Genomic DNA, 17222 nt, shown 5'->3' with positions numbered 1-17222 from the left:
GGATGTATCCTGTTACAGAAGACATTTTCCCTGATGCACTCAAAATAGACCTCATCCATACGCTCCTGGAAAGTCACCATGTTTGTCGACAACCTCACCAATTACAGACCCACCACTCATCTCTAATTTTTGGTAAAATTATTTAGAAATCATCCATTTGCAATGATAAATAGACAAGCATTGTGTCCCCCTCCTAAGTGATTGTCAGACTACTTTCAAGTCAACAAAGCCCTGAAACAGCAACTGACTACATTGCACATTAAAGAGAAAAGAGGGTAGTAAGGGTGAGAGGCGCCGCACCTCTAGGTAGTAAACAAAAAGTTTTACAGAATACAGAAGTATAAGCGAAGTTTGGTGCAAAGCGGCCCGGTGCCTTACTACCCGGTAGGCACCAAACGGGTGCTAGAAGTACCCTAGAACAAAGTGGGACAAGATGGCCACAGCACACAGAGAGTAATGTCCAACAGTAAAACGAGAATAGGTAATCCTGGTGTCGTAATGAGTTGGGAGAAGTATGAAGTTGAAGCGAGTCTCAAATCCTGTTTGCAGATGGTATCTTTATTTGTAAGTGTTAGAAATCATTGAGTCATCATGGAGATACAGCCAACACGTGTTTCGTCACACAGGTGACTTCATCAAGGCTGGGGCAGTTAGCCAATATGGGTGATGGTAGTACTTGGTAGAGAAGTTGCTCAATGATTGATTGAGTGGGCTTAGTATAGTCATAAAACATTGCACATTACACTAACCCAGAGGTCGTTTTATGCCCCAAGGTCTGATCAGCAGGTTAAGCAGTTTGATATGCTGAAACCACACATTCTTGTGTACTGTTTATTTGGAAATCTGTTTTGTTTAATGATAATTGCCAGTGAAAGTGAGAAAAAGGCATATCTTGTATGGACGCACTTTTCTTCTTCCGAGAACACTGTGTACACATAAAGCTTGGCCGCGCCATCTGCCTAGCTATTTGAATTGCATTGTTTGCTGCTGCATTGTGTTTTTTCATCTCCTTTCCAGGTTACTAAAACAACTGACTTGTCTATTTCTCTCCGAAGCAGTCTGTAATTCACTTTTCCTCCTGATCAACTGTATTCCTCCATAAACTAGGCAGTATCTTATCGCCGTTGTAGTGGAGTCTCATGCCTTCCTTTAGGATTGCTATGTCACTTGCCTGCACCTTCTGCCTGGGCTGCATCCACCCGCCACTTTCACATGATTCAGCACCTCCTTTTCTGCATATTTAATCCGTCCTTCAAGGGTATCCAAACCACTCATCCAGGTGAAGGATAGAAGGTTAAAGGAGTCTTCCTGTTGCATCTTCCTTCTTTGGGCTTATTAAGGCCTGGAAGGGATCGAGGGCCAGAAACTCTGCACCTCTCAGCTATACAGTTCACCTTTCTAGGGAGTGTACTTCATCTACAGGATTACTTTTTAAGCCTATCTACTTCTTAAGGTCTAGTGTCTAGGCAGCAAGATTATGCAAAGACTTCCTCACATCATTCCTAGCCAGGATGTCCTGCAACTTCACCTGCCATCTTCTTTCAATAAGTAGCTGAGAGATATCCCATCCATGAGTCTCCTCTGGACGCTCATTTTCTTCATTTATAAAAACAGTGCTATTAACAGTAGACACATATGGGGTCATTACAACCCTGGCGGTCCAGTGCATGGGCCCCCTGACAGGGCCCGTGCAGCTTTTCACTGTCTGCTATGCAGACAGTGAAAAGCGCGACGGGTGCAACTGCACCCGTCGCACGGCCGCAACACCGCCGGTTCCATTTGGAGCCACCCCCTGTGTTGCGGCCGAGACCCCCGCTGCACCGGCGGCAATCTCCAAATGGCCGCGGCGGGGGTGCGGCCGCATTGGCGGCCGCCTGGTGGTCCGATCTTGGCGGCTGAGGGCCATAATTTCCTTGGCAATCGGAGCCCTGAGGTAAAGCTATACCCTTTCTAATGCACAGTGATTAGGTGCACTGTGCTCTTAATATGACATACTAACCTTATGAATCTCACCCAGCTTGTTCCATACAGGCCAAACTACGAACAACACCCTTTTGACCATGCACTCCAAAGAGCGCCCAGGAACCCACTACTGATCAGAGCACTTCAAAGTGCGTAGGTCCTCACAAGCGGTATGGAAAATACTATAGAAGTGCTAATACAATTCCAAGCCAAGAATGATGCCCTTCAGAACACGGACAATAGTAACCTCATTTGCTGGTTTTGCTAGATCACAGGAGCTTTCCACAACCGCTGACCACATTAACCTCATGAATATTCTCGAAACCTATTGCATTGTACTCTGTTGTCCGGAGCTGTACATATTAAGATGCTGTCAGCATATCCAAATGGGTAGTGCCAGACATCAGTAGATGTACCCCAAAACATATTTCTCTCCCCTGTTATGCTCAAGCGCTTCAGAGATTCCTTCACCGTCCCCCCACTTATATTGAAAAGTCTTCTGAGGCAACGGACAGCCCCTGCCTGATAGGCCTCACCCTTATACAAACACATATGTAGACCATTTAACTGAAGCTCAATCCTGTTTTTTCTCATCGCCATAGCCACACAAACGCTCCAATCGAAGATTGGCTCAACATGAATGTGGTTAGCTTCACACCTCAACTCTTCAAAAATGCTAAATCTCTCTACTTCATTATCAACAGTGACCTGTGTTAAACCCCATTTTGTAATGAAAAAACACAACAGCCAGGTGGCACTTAAATTTCTGATAAAACAAAACCAAACCATATGTTAAACTTCAAAATAACTGTCCAAGCCTTAGTTCTCACCCACTTCAAAAGTAGTAATGCCCCACTCACCGTCAACACATGCTCATCAATAGAGTCCTCATGCCATTGTTGATCCCAGAGGATTAATGAACTTTTGTCATTATTTTCAAGAACAATACTACCTGCAAAGCATTAGCAAGCAATTTCCCTCTCTACCTGGCTAAAAGGCAAACCACATCAGCAGGAGTAATTTACAATGCAGCTGTGAAACAGCAACTATCCATCTCTAACGGTCAGAGGTTAGCAATTACACCAGTTTTACCTGAACGGTTTTTGCACTTCTGTAACACATTTAAAAAAAAACACCTCTCTAAAGAGCACCACATCCATCACTGTTAATGTATATAACTTCTTGATTCAAAAGGCATAAATACAAAGAGGCTCCCCTTTTCACATCCCCTTTTCTTCTACAGATACACACATACCTGGATAAATTGTTATACTCTCTAAAACGTTCTGATGCTTCCCGGCTATATTTGTATGATATACATACCTTTATGTAGGACGTGACAACTCATTGCCACCTTATAACCTACTACTCCCAAATGATCCAGTAAACAAATACTTCACGTGATAAAAGCTGAAGAAGTGACATTTCTTCCTCTTCTATGTGGCATGAATTTATTTTAACACAAAATCCTTAAAAAACAAGGAAGCCATTTCATTTTGAAAATATAAAGATTAAATAATACAAGTATACAGCTGCATTTCCTTTTTATCAGTTCCATGAAGCAATTTGCCCCGAAATAAAATAATTATACGATCGAAACTGTGGAAACATCTCACCTGTTGAAAAATACTAACATGAAAAATTCTTAACCACCTGCCTTCATCGGTCACAGACCTGCATTGTCCCATAAGGTCACTTTTACATCTAGGACCATTGTATTACAGTGAATTTTCATCACAAACAGTTTGTCTCAGACAGCGGTCTATTGCAATGGCTTGTGTTCCACAATGTTTTTGAATCACAAAGAGCCTACCGCAAACAAGTCAGTCTTCAAGTATTGGTAGCTGGCGTCATTTTCACTCTTCCAATTTTCAGCAAGTCAAACGAAAACAAAAATGAGGGTTCAAGCTAGAGAACACCAAGTCTATATCATCTTTTAACAGATGGTGTGTTTTGGTGAGACATTCAGCTGCAGCCAAGTGCACCGCAGGGTTAACTGCCCACATTGGCCTTGGTGGATGGAACACATTGACTGAGGTTTGACTGTCTGGGAACAATGAAGGCTCTTGAGAAAATCAGCTGTTCCCACATACACATTGCACTGGCAGTGCTGACGATTCCAGCTTTCCTCAAATTTGCTTTGTTTCATGCGTCTGAGTAATACAACAATACTGGCTTTGTTGAATTTCTCAGTAGGCTTGATATGATGAGGCATTCAAAACTGTCACAGATAGAAAAACGTAGCATGTTTTCCTTCTGTGAGGTATTGTCAATGATATTTGTGGTCTGATTCTTTCCTTCGTTACTGCTGAGACAGCAAAGCACTGCGGTTGGCTTTCATCTTCTCAAGGCGCTTGGATAAGTGGCTGTTGCTGACTTCCAGTTCTTCTATTTTATCCAAGTATGTGCGGAGCTGGATATGTTATACAAGGAGGGTGAACAGGAAACACAGTAGAAGTAAAGTTAATAACGCAATTTGGAAAGGAATGGAGACATTAAGGCAAATCATTGGAAGAGACAAAAATAACTAATGAAAAATATAAAGGAGAAACAAGAAGTATGTGAAAATAGAACAGGATGGATAAAAGAAGGGTAAATAAAAACGAAACTGCAGAAAAGAGGATAGAGATGATGAAAGTCATTGAGATGAAGAAATGATGTAAAGAAGAAAAGGTGAATTGACAAAATATTGAAGCAAGGAAGAAAAGGATTAAATGGACAATGGGTAACTTAAATACAAATAGAAAAGTGCAGAACAAGCATAGAGGTCCAGCGAGAAAAAAAAATGTGTATAAACAGAGAAAGAACCACATACTAGAGGAATATAAAGAGATAAAGTAATATTTAAGATACCTATACCCTTGCCCTCACAAACATCATGTCTTGTCACCCAGCTCCTTGCATTACTCCCTCTCTGGAGACCCCTGTCTTCCACACACATTAGGCAGTCAACCCCACTTTGTTGCTTCCACTGTAGATAAGATTCCAGTCTACCGCAAACACCAAACAATGTTCTAAGTCCTGGTTCATTGCTGCAAAGATTGCAGATTTCCCAAAACATCCGTTTCATCAAGCACGCTCACCTCTGTACTAGAAGACATTTCCCTTTAACAAAAAGCACAAAGCAGTGTCACCAACCATGGTGAATCTGATCTGGAGACGTGCATCTGCCAAAATCAGGAAGCTTGTCTCAACCTGGTATTCACGGCATACGGAAACCTTCTGTTAGAAGACATAAAAACTTTTCAGCTAATAAGAGCTTTCTTTTAGAAAGTGATCACATCCCAGTTTTATTGTGGGTGAGCAGGGTAGCCAGTAAAACGACCACTGTATGAATTGTACTTGGGTAATTGCAGGCAAGCAGCCAAAACAGCTCCATGTGATAACAAAACGTAAAGAACCTTTTCAATAAGAGAGCTGCAGTAATCAAATTTGCTGGACTCAGCATGGACCTAAATCACTGCTAATATAATTACAGAAGCTGGTGTGATATAGGGGGATTAGCGGTTAAGAGACTTAAAAAAAATGAGCTATAAGATATTTGAAGCATGCCAGAGTTCTTCCTCTTTTGAAGAAGCATTCTGCGTATACAGCAGTTATGTCAAACTACCGTCCCATCTTCTTACTGCCCTTACCAGAACATCTTTTGGAGAAGACTATCATTAGATAATCTGCAGATTATACTGGAACCGGGGCAGCACTGCAGGCCTGGTCCTCTTAAATGTAACCATTGCTTTTGAATCTGTCGGTCACCCAGTCTTTTCTTTATCTGAAAGAATGCAGTCAGTATCTCTTACTTCATCCTCGTCAGTTGCTGTTCCAGTGATGCCATGTGTGCCCCTGGGATCTTCTTTGAGTCCTACCCTATTTAACATCTACATGTCCCCTTTACTGGACATGATGTGTTCATTTTCCTTTGAGATTATAACATAAGCCCATTAGACACCGATTATTTTTAGCATCTCCAAGGAATACAGTGGTATAGAAGCCAACTTGTATGAGAGCGGTGGCCACCTGGATGCGCTCAACCTGCCTTCAAATTAACTCAGGCCAAATGGAGGTTCTTCTGCTGGGCAGAAAACACTCTTTGGACTAAGCAGTAGTGGCCATCTCAACTTGGAGCTGCATCAGCATTAGTGCATCAGGTCACAAACTTGGGTGTGATTTTAGACCAGTTGCTATCTTTGATGAAACAACTTGGCAAAGTGGAATTGACTTATGTTATCACCCTAAGAATGTTGTGTAAAGGTTTTCAGGTTCTACTGTTGGAAGTTTGCAAATTGGTCAAACATACCCATATTGTTTTGAGACCAGATTATAGAAATGCTCTCGATCTTTGCATCACAGAGTGTTTGTTAGGGTGGTGCAAAATTCTGATGCGATGCTTTCTTAATCTTCCTAGAACATGGTATAAGTTCCTTTTCTTAAAGACGTTTAATTGGCTCACAGGTCTGTAAGAGTGCCGCTTTTAAGGCACTTTTGCCTTGCTTATCGGACATTACACAGCAGGGGCCCAGGATACTTGACTGGGCTGGTCCTGTCATATCTTCAGAGGAGGAGTCTACGTTCTGAGAATCCTTCATTGGTGACCATTCCACATATTTTCCCATCATTTTCAGGCAGTAAAGCCTTTAAATTTGTGATCTCTAAGATCTGGAACAAACTCCCCACCCCCATCAGACTGGGAATTAACTTTCCAGTGTTTAAGAAGAAATTAAAGACCTGGTGTAGGAAAATGCCACTGTTGGCATGGTTACCCCCTAACCTTTTGCCTTTTGTTGATGCCAGCTTTGATGGAAAGTGTGCTGGGACCCTGCTAACCAGGCCCCAGCACCAGTGTTTTCCCTAAAACTGTACCTTTGTCTCCACAATTGGCACAGCCCTGGCACACAGATAAGTCCCTTGTAAATGGTACCCCTGGTACCAAGGGCCCTGTGGCCAGGGAAGGACTCTAAGGGCTGCAGCATGTATTATGCCACCCTGGGGACCCTCACTCAGCACATGCAACTGCCTCACAGCTTGTGTGTGCTGGTGGGGAGAAAAAGACTAAGTCGACATGGCACTTCCCTCAGGGTGCCATGCCCACAACCCACTTCCTGTGGCATAGGTAAGTCACCCCTCTAGCATGCTGCATGAGCACTATGCCCCTACAGTGTCTAAGCCAATTCTTAGACATTGTAAGTGCACAGTAGCCATAAATAGTATATGGTCTGGGGGTTTTTCAAACACAAACTCCAGAGTTCCATAATGGCTACACTGAAATAAATGCACACTGATGCCAGTGTGAGCTTTATTGAGAAATGCGCTCAGAGGGCATCTTAGAGATGCCCCCTGAATGCCAGCCCAACTGCTAGTGCTAGGCTGACTGGTCTCTGCCACCCTGCCACTTCCAGATTAGTTTCTGGCCACATGGGGTGAGTGCCTTTGTGCATTCTGTGACCAGAACAAAGCCTGCCTGGGTGGAGGTGCCTCACACCTCCCCCTGCAGGAACTGTAACACCTGGCGGTGAGCCTTAAAGGCTCAAGCCTGGTGCTACAATACCCCAGGGCACTCCACCTAGTGGAGATTCCCGCCCCTCCCAGACACAGCCCCCACTTTTGGCGACAAGTCCGGAGGAGATAATGAGAAAAACAAGGAGGAGTCACCCTCCAACCAGGACAGCCCCTAAGGTGTCCAGAGCTGAGCTGACCCCTTCCTTAGAAAATCCTCCATCTTGGTTTGGAGGATTTAGCCCAATAGGATTAGGGATGTGCCCCCCTCCCCAAAAGGAGGAGGCACAAGGAGGGTGTAGCCACCCTCAGGGACAGTAGCCATTGGCTACTGCCCTCCAGCCCTAAACACACCCCTAAAACCAGTATTTAGGAGCAACCCTGAACCCAGGAAATCAGATTCCTGATGACCTAACAAGGAGGAGGACTGACCTGAAAACCCAGCAGAGGAGGAGGAGACAACAACTGCTTCGGCCAGCCCTACTGGCCTGTCTCTAGATTCAAAGAATCTGCAAAAGAGATGCATCCAGCGGGACCAGTGACCTCTTCCGTCTCAGAGGACTGCCCTGCAAACCCAAAGGACCAAGAAACTCCAGTGGACAGCGGCTCTGTCCAAAGCAACAAGAATCTTTAAAGGGACTCTCACCTCACTCCTGAAGTGCGAGTCCTCAACACTCTGCACCTGACGGCCCCAGCCCGTGCCCAGAGAAACCAACACTGCAGCGAGGACCCCCAGACGACTCCCACGGCGTGTCCACCCTGAGACGACCTCCCTGCACCTCCACGGCGACGCACGCAGAGAGAATCCAGAGGCTCCCCCTGACTGCGACTGCCCAGTAACAAAGAACCTGATGCCTGAACGAAGCAGTGCACCCACAGCCCCCAGACCCTAGAGGAACCAACTACCGGTGCAGGAGTGACCAGCAGGCTGTCCTCATCTTTGTCCAGTTGGTGGCTGGCCCAAGAAGCCCCCCTGTGCCCTGCCTGCATCGCCAGAGTGACCCCCGGGTGCCTCCATTGATTTCAATGTAATCCAGACACCTTCTTTGCACACTGCACCCGGTCGTCCCTGTGTCACTGGGGGTGTATTTTGTGTGCCTGTTTGGGACCCCCCCTGTGCTCTACAAGCCCCACCAGGTCTGCTCCCCGAGGACACAGGTACTTACCTACTAGCAGACTGGAACCGGAGCACCCCTAGTCTCCATAGGCGTCTATGCTATTTGGGCACCTCTTTGACTTCTGCACCTGACCGGCCCTGTGTTGCTGGTGCTGGGTGTTTGGGGTTGACTTGAACCCCCAACGGTGGGCTGCCTATGCCCCAGAGACTGAACTTGTAAGTGCTTTACTTACCTGACAAACTAACCTTGACTTACCTCCCCCAGGAACTGTTGAATTTTGCAGTGTCCACTTTTAAAATAGCTTATTGCCATTTTATGCTAAACTGTGCACATTACTGTTTTACTTCAATGTTCTATATTTACCTACGCCAAGTACCTTACAATTTATGTACTTATTTTAATTCTGAATCTTGTGGTTCTAAAATAAATTAGGAAAAGGATATTTTTCTATATAAAAACATATTGGCCTGGAGTTGTCTTTGAGTTTGTGTTCACCTTTATTGCTTCTGTGTGTACAACAAATGCTTAACACTACCCTCTGATAAGCCTAACTGCTCGACCATACTACCACAAATAGAGCATTAGTATTATCTATTATTGCCACTATCAACCTCTAAGGGGAACCCCTGGACTCTGTGCACACTATCTCTCACTTTGAGATAGTATATACAGAGCCAGCTTCCTACACCTGGCTTTTCCAATAGTTTTAGTAGTATTTGGTATATGTTAGTTTGGCATGTCAATGCCAGGACACGCTTTGCAGGGTAGCAGAGCATTTTATAAATGTTATATAATAATATTATCATGATGAGAGCCTTGCTGGCTGCTCACAAATTACCTCAGTGGCTTGGCTTTGTGCATGATGAGTTTCCACAATGACTTCTAGAAGCTACAATAGATACACAAATTGACATAGGGTACCGGCGGTTGTGGTAATTCTCCTACAATCTTCCTCACACGAGGCAGCGTTATTGCACTTGGTGCTTTTGCTTCAGGCTAGAAGACAGTTTTCCATAAGCATCACTAACAAACACACATTCTCTCTCTCTTGCCATCAAGACACACAGCTGAACATAAACCAGGAACGGTCTTGCACTATGGCACCACTCCTCCTCATCCTCATCCTCCAAACATTAAGCAGTGACATTTACTGTGTCATCTTCACTCCACATGGGACACCCTTGTCCCAAGAGCATTGGGCACTACCAACTTATTCAGGCATGGCTATTTCCAAGCAGCATCTATCGCCCTCAAAATTCAGGTACTGCTTTCCCTGTCTCTAGTGCCCTTACTCTGAATGAGACTCCATTCTTTCAATAGCATTTTGCAGGGCACCCACTTGCCCTTCCTGCTCTAGAGGTGCCCATCTCCCACGACCCCCTCACCTCTCTTTGGAGCTTCCGTTTCTCTGCTTTTAGTTCATCTTCCACTTTCTCTGCATTTTCTGCTGCACTTCTGTAGCGCGTCACCTGGGCCTCAAGCCGCATCACCTTGAAAAGGAAGAAAAATATGCACCGTCATCCACACCATGCCCTATAAGCTGTTTCTCAGGTACTGTTAACAGTATGATGTCTTACCACTACCATTCTCTAAAACATAGCTGAGCGCACAAAAAAGTGCTTTAGATCATAATTTTTGTAAGATTCTTTTTGTTAAATGTTCTTATTTTACATGTTACAGGACATTGGTGTGCTCATTACAAACTTTTTCACACACACGCCTTCTACAGATACAGTGATACATTCACTGCCTTACACGGATCCTGATACCACACAGTTTCTTACACAGACTTTCATTAGCAGTGCTATCAGATCCTGTTGGAGGCAATACACTGGGCAGCCAGGAGCTTCAGGGCACCTACTGTGATGGATATGAATATTTGTCTCTGATGTTCTGGAATCTGACCTTCTAGGATTCCTCAAACTGGGCCAAGTACAACTATTTCTGTACTTGACTTTCAGGGCAGTGAGGGAGCGCAGTCACAGGCTTGTGGTGGAGGCAGTGTGGTAGTGAGGATCTAGGGAGGATACTAGAGATTAGAGCTCAAGGTAGTGTAGCTGAATGGGTATAGGGAGGAGGCTTGTGCTCAACAATCAGTCAACACCCCAGTAGGGTATGTCTCCAACCTAGTGTTTATGTTTTCAACAAAGAAAATACTTTATTTTCCCAAAACTACACACTACTACTAATAGCAAGATCAGTCAGATGTCTCCATCCTAGACCACCCAAAATAAAGGCACAAACAGTTGTGACATTTCTGCACCTAGATGTTAACAACCCAAATAAAGGAGTAATTAGAAAAAAGAAAAAAGGTCGGACCTCACATAAAAATGTCCCCTCCTTTCACACAAGAGTCTGCAGTCCCACTCCTCACCATTACCATCCAACAAATAGCATTGTTCAGGAAGACTAATCAGCAGCTCCTTGCTAACGAAATGTCTGTCTAATAGACTAGCTAACAAATCTCAGTCTCCTCCCCGCCCTTTAGTGTCTAGAGCTCATCGTTCAAGCAATAGGAATGTGAGCAGTACACTTTCACTGTTAGGGAGCACAGTAACCACCACCATCTTGAGCAAGGTCAGTTCGACCTTGACCCAAAGAATACTAGAATTATTTTTGCACATGGTTACCCAAACCTAGCCCTGCACAGGCTTTCACAAGGATCATCAACCATACTGTGTAGTGGAGTAGGGCCATGTTCGAACATACAGATATGCAAAAAAGGACAATCTGAAAGAGACACTCACATTTAAACCCTTGTATTGTGCCAATTACTTAATTCCTGTTACTCTTTCTAAATTAGCCCTCTTGTACGCTTCACAGTTTACCACCCTGAAGCAATCATTGATAGGATCTAGATACTAGCCAGTTCCGGTGCTTCAGTGTCTGTTAAACCTTGCATAATGTACCATCTTATAATGAGACCAGAAATAACTATTTGACAGGCGTTGCATGACAGTCTGGGGTGCCCAGAAGCAAACATATTAACTGTATGCAAAACTCCAATAAAAATAATCGAGTTACTGCTCGACAGCCATTGCTTGACATGAGGTGGCCAGAAACAAGCAACTGTAAGAAAAACCTCAAATAAAGGTAATCAGTAAACATGAGATTTTTGAGCTGTATGAGGGATAGTCATGGATATGTTACTAATAGGTGACCAAGCGTACACAAATGCTAATAAATGTGCATAATAAACACTGTCAAATGAATATCAGTGAAAACATTTAGTAAATGTCATCACTTCAAACTAACTCCAAAGAAGGTTTACAGACTTAAGAGTAATCAAGAGTTGAGAGAAAAATTATTCTCCTATACCAGTATCTCTGACAATCACCAACAAAAGTATTCTAGAATGTTGCTGTGTATAAGGACGGAAGTTGGAGTTGTGTGGCTTCATTCACCGGATGGCCCTTTACATTTTATAGGCAGTTTTGGGGCACAGTAAAACACTAATGTACCAAGGAAAATCATATTCATGAAGTGTGTTAAGAAAGGTTAATAATTAGGCATATCAAATAATGTTGACCCACCATGAATAAATATTCATAAACAAGGAATTTGGATTTGACACAATATCCTCAGTTAGTCAGGCAGAAATCTTATACATATTGAAAATATCCCTAGTTTAAATGTATTCGACACTGGGAGCATCCTACTAAAGAAAACATAAATAAGGTTACTGAAGAAGCACTTAAATATGTACCAGATAAAGCATTTATAATTTAGTTACTTGGCCACTGACATTATGCCCATACTTACATTCTGCTCCAGTGCTGTTATTTCTTGCTCGGATTTTGCAAGTTTGAATTTTAAGTCACTGATTTGTCTGTTGGCGTCTCCTGTAAAATAAGGAGTCTGTTGAAAAGCAGTTTCCTCAGTCCACCAGTCCTCCCAACGCCATGAGACTGCACGGCAAACACATAATTAGAATTTAAAATCTTAAATCACACTGGTCCGTGCTGGTTAGTTTCCTTCTGAAACCATGCTCCAACATCAAATTCTCTTCAGGAGGAATGGCCTAGAGGTCAAAAATTATGTTCCCAATATGTAACACTAGGTTTGCAGCTTGGAAATTGTTGCAGGATTACATATAGTGTTGCTGGCTGCTGTTTTATATAGAATATTTTTAAACGTTAGAAGAACAGTATGTAATAGCTTGTGACCACACCTTGATCATATGAACAAGATCCTTAGCTTCATCTTTATTTCACTTTGGCAAGCTGTTGCATTGACAGCACCTTACTTTTCACCACACTCTGTGCGTCATTGGGTGAATGAATTGTACAAAGATAAATTTTACACAAATGCCAAGCTGACAAAACAGTATTACAGGCAGTGACATTTTCTTTTGCTACATGGGGCGGATAAAGGAACCCCTCACTTGCATGGATTAGTTGAGGCACATACACCAAGGTAAACACACCCAGCACCAGTATGTTTCTAAATGTTATGTTCGCATCTCAATATCTTTATGAGCATCAGAAAGCAAGCAGTAGTGCTTTCGGACAGTGTATACTTGGTGCCATGCAGAGGCCTTGCAGGCAGCACGTAAGAAACTTATTCCAGAAGTGCAACCATTGGATTTTCAGGGAACATTTGTCACGTAAGTGGTAGCAAATGTGAGACATGATATACTCCAGAATGCTAAACGAGTTAAAAACAGCCTTACAACCATACAGCTGGCCTAACATTTATGAACCCTTACTAAGGGACTGATTTTTAAATTTTGATGTTTTAGTTCTTCAGTGCAGCTATCCAGAAACTATCTTTCTAGAAATGGACCATAAGGCTAGAAGTAGCAGATAGATTCATCACACATTTTCTGTTCCATCGCAATCACTCTAGATCTAAACTGCTTCCACTGCAGTGCATGATGAGCCCACTTGATGCACTGAAGGCCCAATGATCCCCTCAATGCAAATGTTTTCTACATCAAGTTGTAATGGGAAGTAGTAATCAAGGGGTAGCAACTGTCCCATTGAAGACCTCCTTTTCATGTAAGTGACGAATGGTGCACAACTGAAAGAGACACTGCAAAGACTACTACAAGCTTCAGGAGTGAAACTTCTGGGGTGCTGTCATGGAATTCTCCCACTGAAACAAACAGGAGTCTATCTGACGAATGACCGAGTCCAGCGAGCCACAAAACGTCCTTTATGTCAAGTGGCCTTAAAGTGGGGCCTTGCGAGTCCTGCAATACCCCAACCCCTCCTTTCCCCCCACTTCAGGAGCAAGGACGTCATGCCACTGCACTAGATCCTGATGGTCCTGTCAATCTACGATGCTGGCCAAACAAGGCTTGTAGCAGTCGCTTCCTGCACAGCAGCTATGTTTTTCTGCTGTCCCTGATCTGCCCGACATGTGCGAACAGCAGTACACCAGCAGTAAATCAGGCCCTGTGAGTACTGTAGTGCTGCAGCCACACTGCAGGATAAAGGGCAAGTATCCTGCTGTCAGAGTCCCGCATGCCCCTGTCAAGAAGCATGAGGAAAGCAGCTGTGTAAAGGACCAGGCACACCAAGCAGTACAGGTCCCACAGAATCCCTGCCAGAATGTAAATCTGTTGCTACAACCAAGCAAAAGCTTGCCAGCTGTAAGCCTGGAGAGCTCTACGGTGCTTCTCCCTACTGCAAGAGTAACGGTGGCCTTGCCACTGCAGTCCCTGATGCCCCTACCAATCCTTGAGACAACATATCCTTCCCAGCAAGAGCAAGGGCGGCTCTGCAGTCCCTCGTTCCCATGACAAGTATAAGCAGCAACGGACCCACTGCACGCATGTCTCAGCACTGCAGTGGAAACTTGCCGACTGTAGTATGGGTAAGGCAAATCGTTCAGACTCTGTTCCTTTGCTCTTGGGGGGGCTAACAAGAATCCTGCTACTGCACAGGTGTTTGATGCCACTACCAAGTAGAAAAGGCAGTTCATTGGCTGCAAGGTAGGTGGCACCGACAGAGGTGATGTGTAGCAAACTGCTGATACATCTCCATTTTCTGCTGACTGTATTACCTTGCCTTTGGCACTCAACCCTTTTGCACACACCTCAGCCTTACCACCTTGTGGACACAAGGCTGGCTCCAAATGATCTGCAACTGCCAGAAGCAGCAACTTTCCTTTGCTCACCTGGTTAACATCAAGATTGTGAACCCCAAGGAGCAAAACCAATTTACCTGAGTCGCAATTCCCCTTCTTTAACCACATGCCTTGTAATGCCCAAACAAAGCAGCTGGTGATACATGATCAGGTCCTCATTTAACTTAATTGTATTTATTAACTAGCAGAGCTTAACAAGGCCTCACTTACACCTACATCCTAATGGCAGTTAGGGCTGTGCATAATTTTATTACACTAATGTAATCTTGCATTGAACTCCTTTTAGGGTTCCCTGTAGTTCACAGTTTAAGGCAGTCCTGTGATTTATTTTGCGCGATTAAATTTTGACTGCCCTATTCTATTATATGTATTTGTCACAGAGTAGAGAAGCAATACTTGTACCATCCTTGCAAAAGAGTTTTGAATTTGAATGGTCAGTTCTGCCCACAGATGGTTGAAAGCCACACTTTGCACTTAAAAATGTTTCAAATCGATTTTAACTTAATGACACTATTTATGTGAAATACACATAATTCTCCTAGTTCTTCTGCATTTGATTTTTCATATATTCACATGCTTAAATCATTGCCCAGTGTCAGACTGGGAATCCCCGGTAAACCTAAATACCAGCAAACAGTCTTAAAATGGCCAAAGGCCTCAAAAACTGTTTGTGTTTAGTAGCACATTCACGTCATTTGAAACAATCCAAACTTCAGTCAATTAGGTGAAATTGCTGAGCTTTCCTACTCCCTCCATAGGCCGCAATACTTTCAAGTGTGAGAAATTCCAGAGAAGAGCTTGGCTCTAAACTGTGTTTAGCGTTTATACAGTTACTTCTCAACCTTTACTCTGGACTTCAGCCAGCCCTATCTTTACCTTTCATCTAACTGTAATCAGTTTTTAGGGAATATTTAGATATTCACCTCATCACTGCTCCAAGGGGACACTCACCTGTTACTATGACTCAAAATAAGAAGAGAAAAAAGAGGTGTCTCCTCAAATCCTGTTGTGACTGTGACTAAAAATAACCTTACACCAAAAATCCGCTTTGCCAGTGTACTTATTGTTTGAGCTTTGCACTCAAAGCAGAAGTGACATTTATAAAACATTTCCATCAAGAACTTTTCGAAACAATGTGAGGAAGTTGGAGCGTTATCTGGCAGTAAACCAGAAAAATCCCCCTTCTATGGGGCATGCTCCCTTCTGTGGAGATGATCCCATGAAAAGTGCCCCACCAGGTACTTTTAGGAAGGCGGTGCAAAAACAAACTTCAGAACTTCATTTGGAGCAGACTAAGAAAAGCACCAGCAGCCACCCCCTCCAAGGAAATGGCTGGGTTCTCTTCAATGGCATGAAAAAAAAGAAGAAAAAAAAGGAAAAGCTTACCCGCTTTTACAAATTTAGTGAAAACCCAGCTCTCAAGTAGCCATGTCAGACTTACCTGTCTCACTATTGACAACAAAGTTTCTGTTGATGAAAAAGAGTCCATTATTGTTGATTATATGCACTCCACTGGTACTTCTCCAGCAAAAGCACTGTTGACGACTAGGCTCTTGTCAACGACAACATTGACAACCAGACTGTCAACGACAACAACGGCACCATGGATGTCCATCATTTCCCAGTTGACAGTTATCCTGTCAAGTGACAACCTCGTTTATGGCTAACACGCTACCGTTACCGTCAACGGCAGTCACCATTATTACCACTTTATCAACAACTACATGTAGACATTGGATGGCTTATGAGGAAATGGGCTACTAAAAGCCTGAGTACCAGCCTTAAACGTTTGCGGCTGAAATACCTGGAGTTAAGTCGCTAATTCTTTTCGGATTTTGAGACACCTTCTTTGGCTCCCTTCACTAACAGAAGAAGATTTTTCTGCTGTAGCTCTTGAAGTTGTAGTAAATAATGTTCTTTTCTTGCTAGATGACTAGGTGCTTTCTGCATAGATTCCAGCATGTGTCCATTTTGCACCAACTGAAGGACGCATCTGTCTAGTTATGGATTCCCATGCGGGAGCAAAAAATAAAATTCTGCCCCCAACTAGATAAACTCTAGGGGCCAATACTGGATCTCAGAGACCTGAACAAATTCTTCAAAAAGCAATCGTTTTAAATGGTGACTGCCTAGAGAGTCCTTCTGATATTCCAGGTAGGTGCTGCAATGTACATACTTTCATATCCCTATCTACTGGAATTACGAGCAAAACCTCTGCATTGCAGTGGTGGGTAGAAGAATCAATGCAAGGTGTTCCCCTTCAGACTGAAGGCCGAGCCTCATATCTTTACAAAGTGGCTAGTCCCAATGGCTGCCTTCCTGAGACATCAGGTTCACCAAGTGTCCACATACTTGGACTGGCTCCTCAAAGCTCCATAAAAGGAAAAGGCAAAGGACTTTACAACTGCCTGCATCAGCATTTTTAAAAGATTGAGCCTGACACTGAACACTGAAAATCTTCAATCAACCCTGTAACAAGGCTACAGTTTTTGGGGCAATCCTCGATACACAGCTAGGAAACAAATTCCCCTCTTCAAAAAGGATGAAAAAAGTCCAGGC

General features: G+C 43.6%; 1 protein-coding gene across 9 annotated transcripts in view; it reads right to left on the bottom strand.

Annotated features, from left to right (window-relative positions):
• Positions 1–3396: 3396 nt before the first annotated feature.
• The window catches only part of LRRFIP1 (LRR binding FLII interacting protein 1), a 422096-nt gene continuing 408270 nt past the window's right edge, over positions 3397–17222 (bottom strand). For all 9 annotated transcript variants that reach the window (XM_069225608.1, XM_069225605.1, XM_069225609.1 and 6 more), the window contains 3 exons: positions 12333–12412; positions 9956–10060; positions 3397–4375 (listed from right to left, as the gene is read on the bottom strand). In XM_069225608.1, coding sequence (XP_069081709.1) covers positions 4265–4375; positions 9956–10060; positions 12333–12412 — 296 coding nt within the window. In that variant the 3' untranslated portion in view covers positions 3397–4264. The remainder of the gene's footprint in view (positions 4376–9955; positions 10061–12332; positions 12413–17222) is intronic.

Source organism: Pleurodeles waltl, chromosome 3_1 (genome assembly GCF_031143425.1).
Source record: "Pleurodeles waltl isolate 20211129_DDA chromosome 3_1, aPleWal1.hap1.20221129, whole genome shotgun sequence".
NCBI lineage: Eukaryota > Metazoa > Chordata > Amphibia > Caudata > Salamandridae > Pleurodeles > Pleurodeles waltl.
Note: the sequence above shows the minus strand (reverse complement) of the source record. Positions and strands in the feature narration are given on the sequence as shown.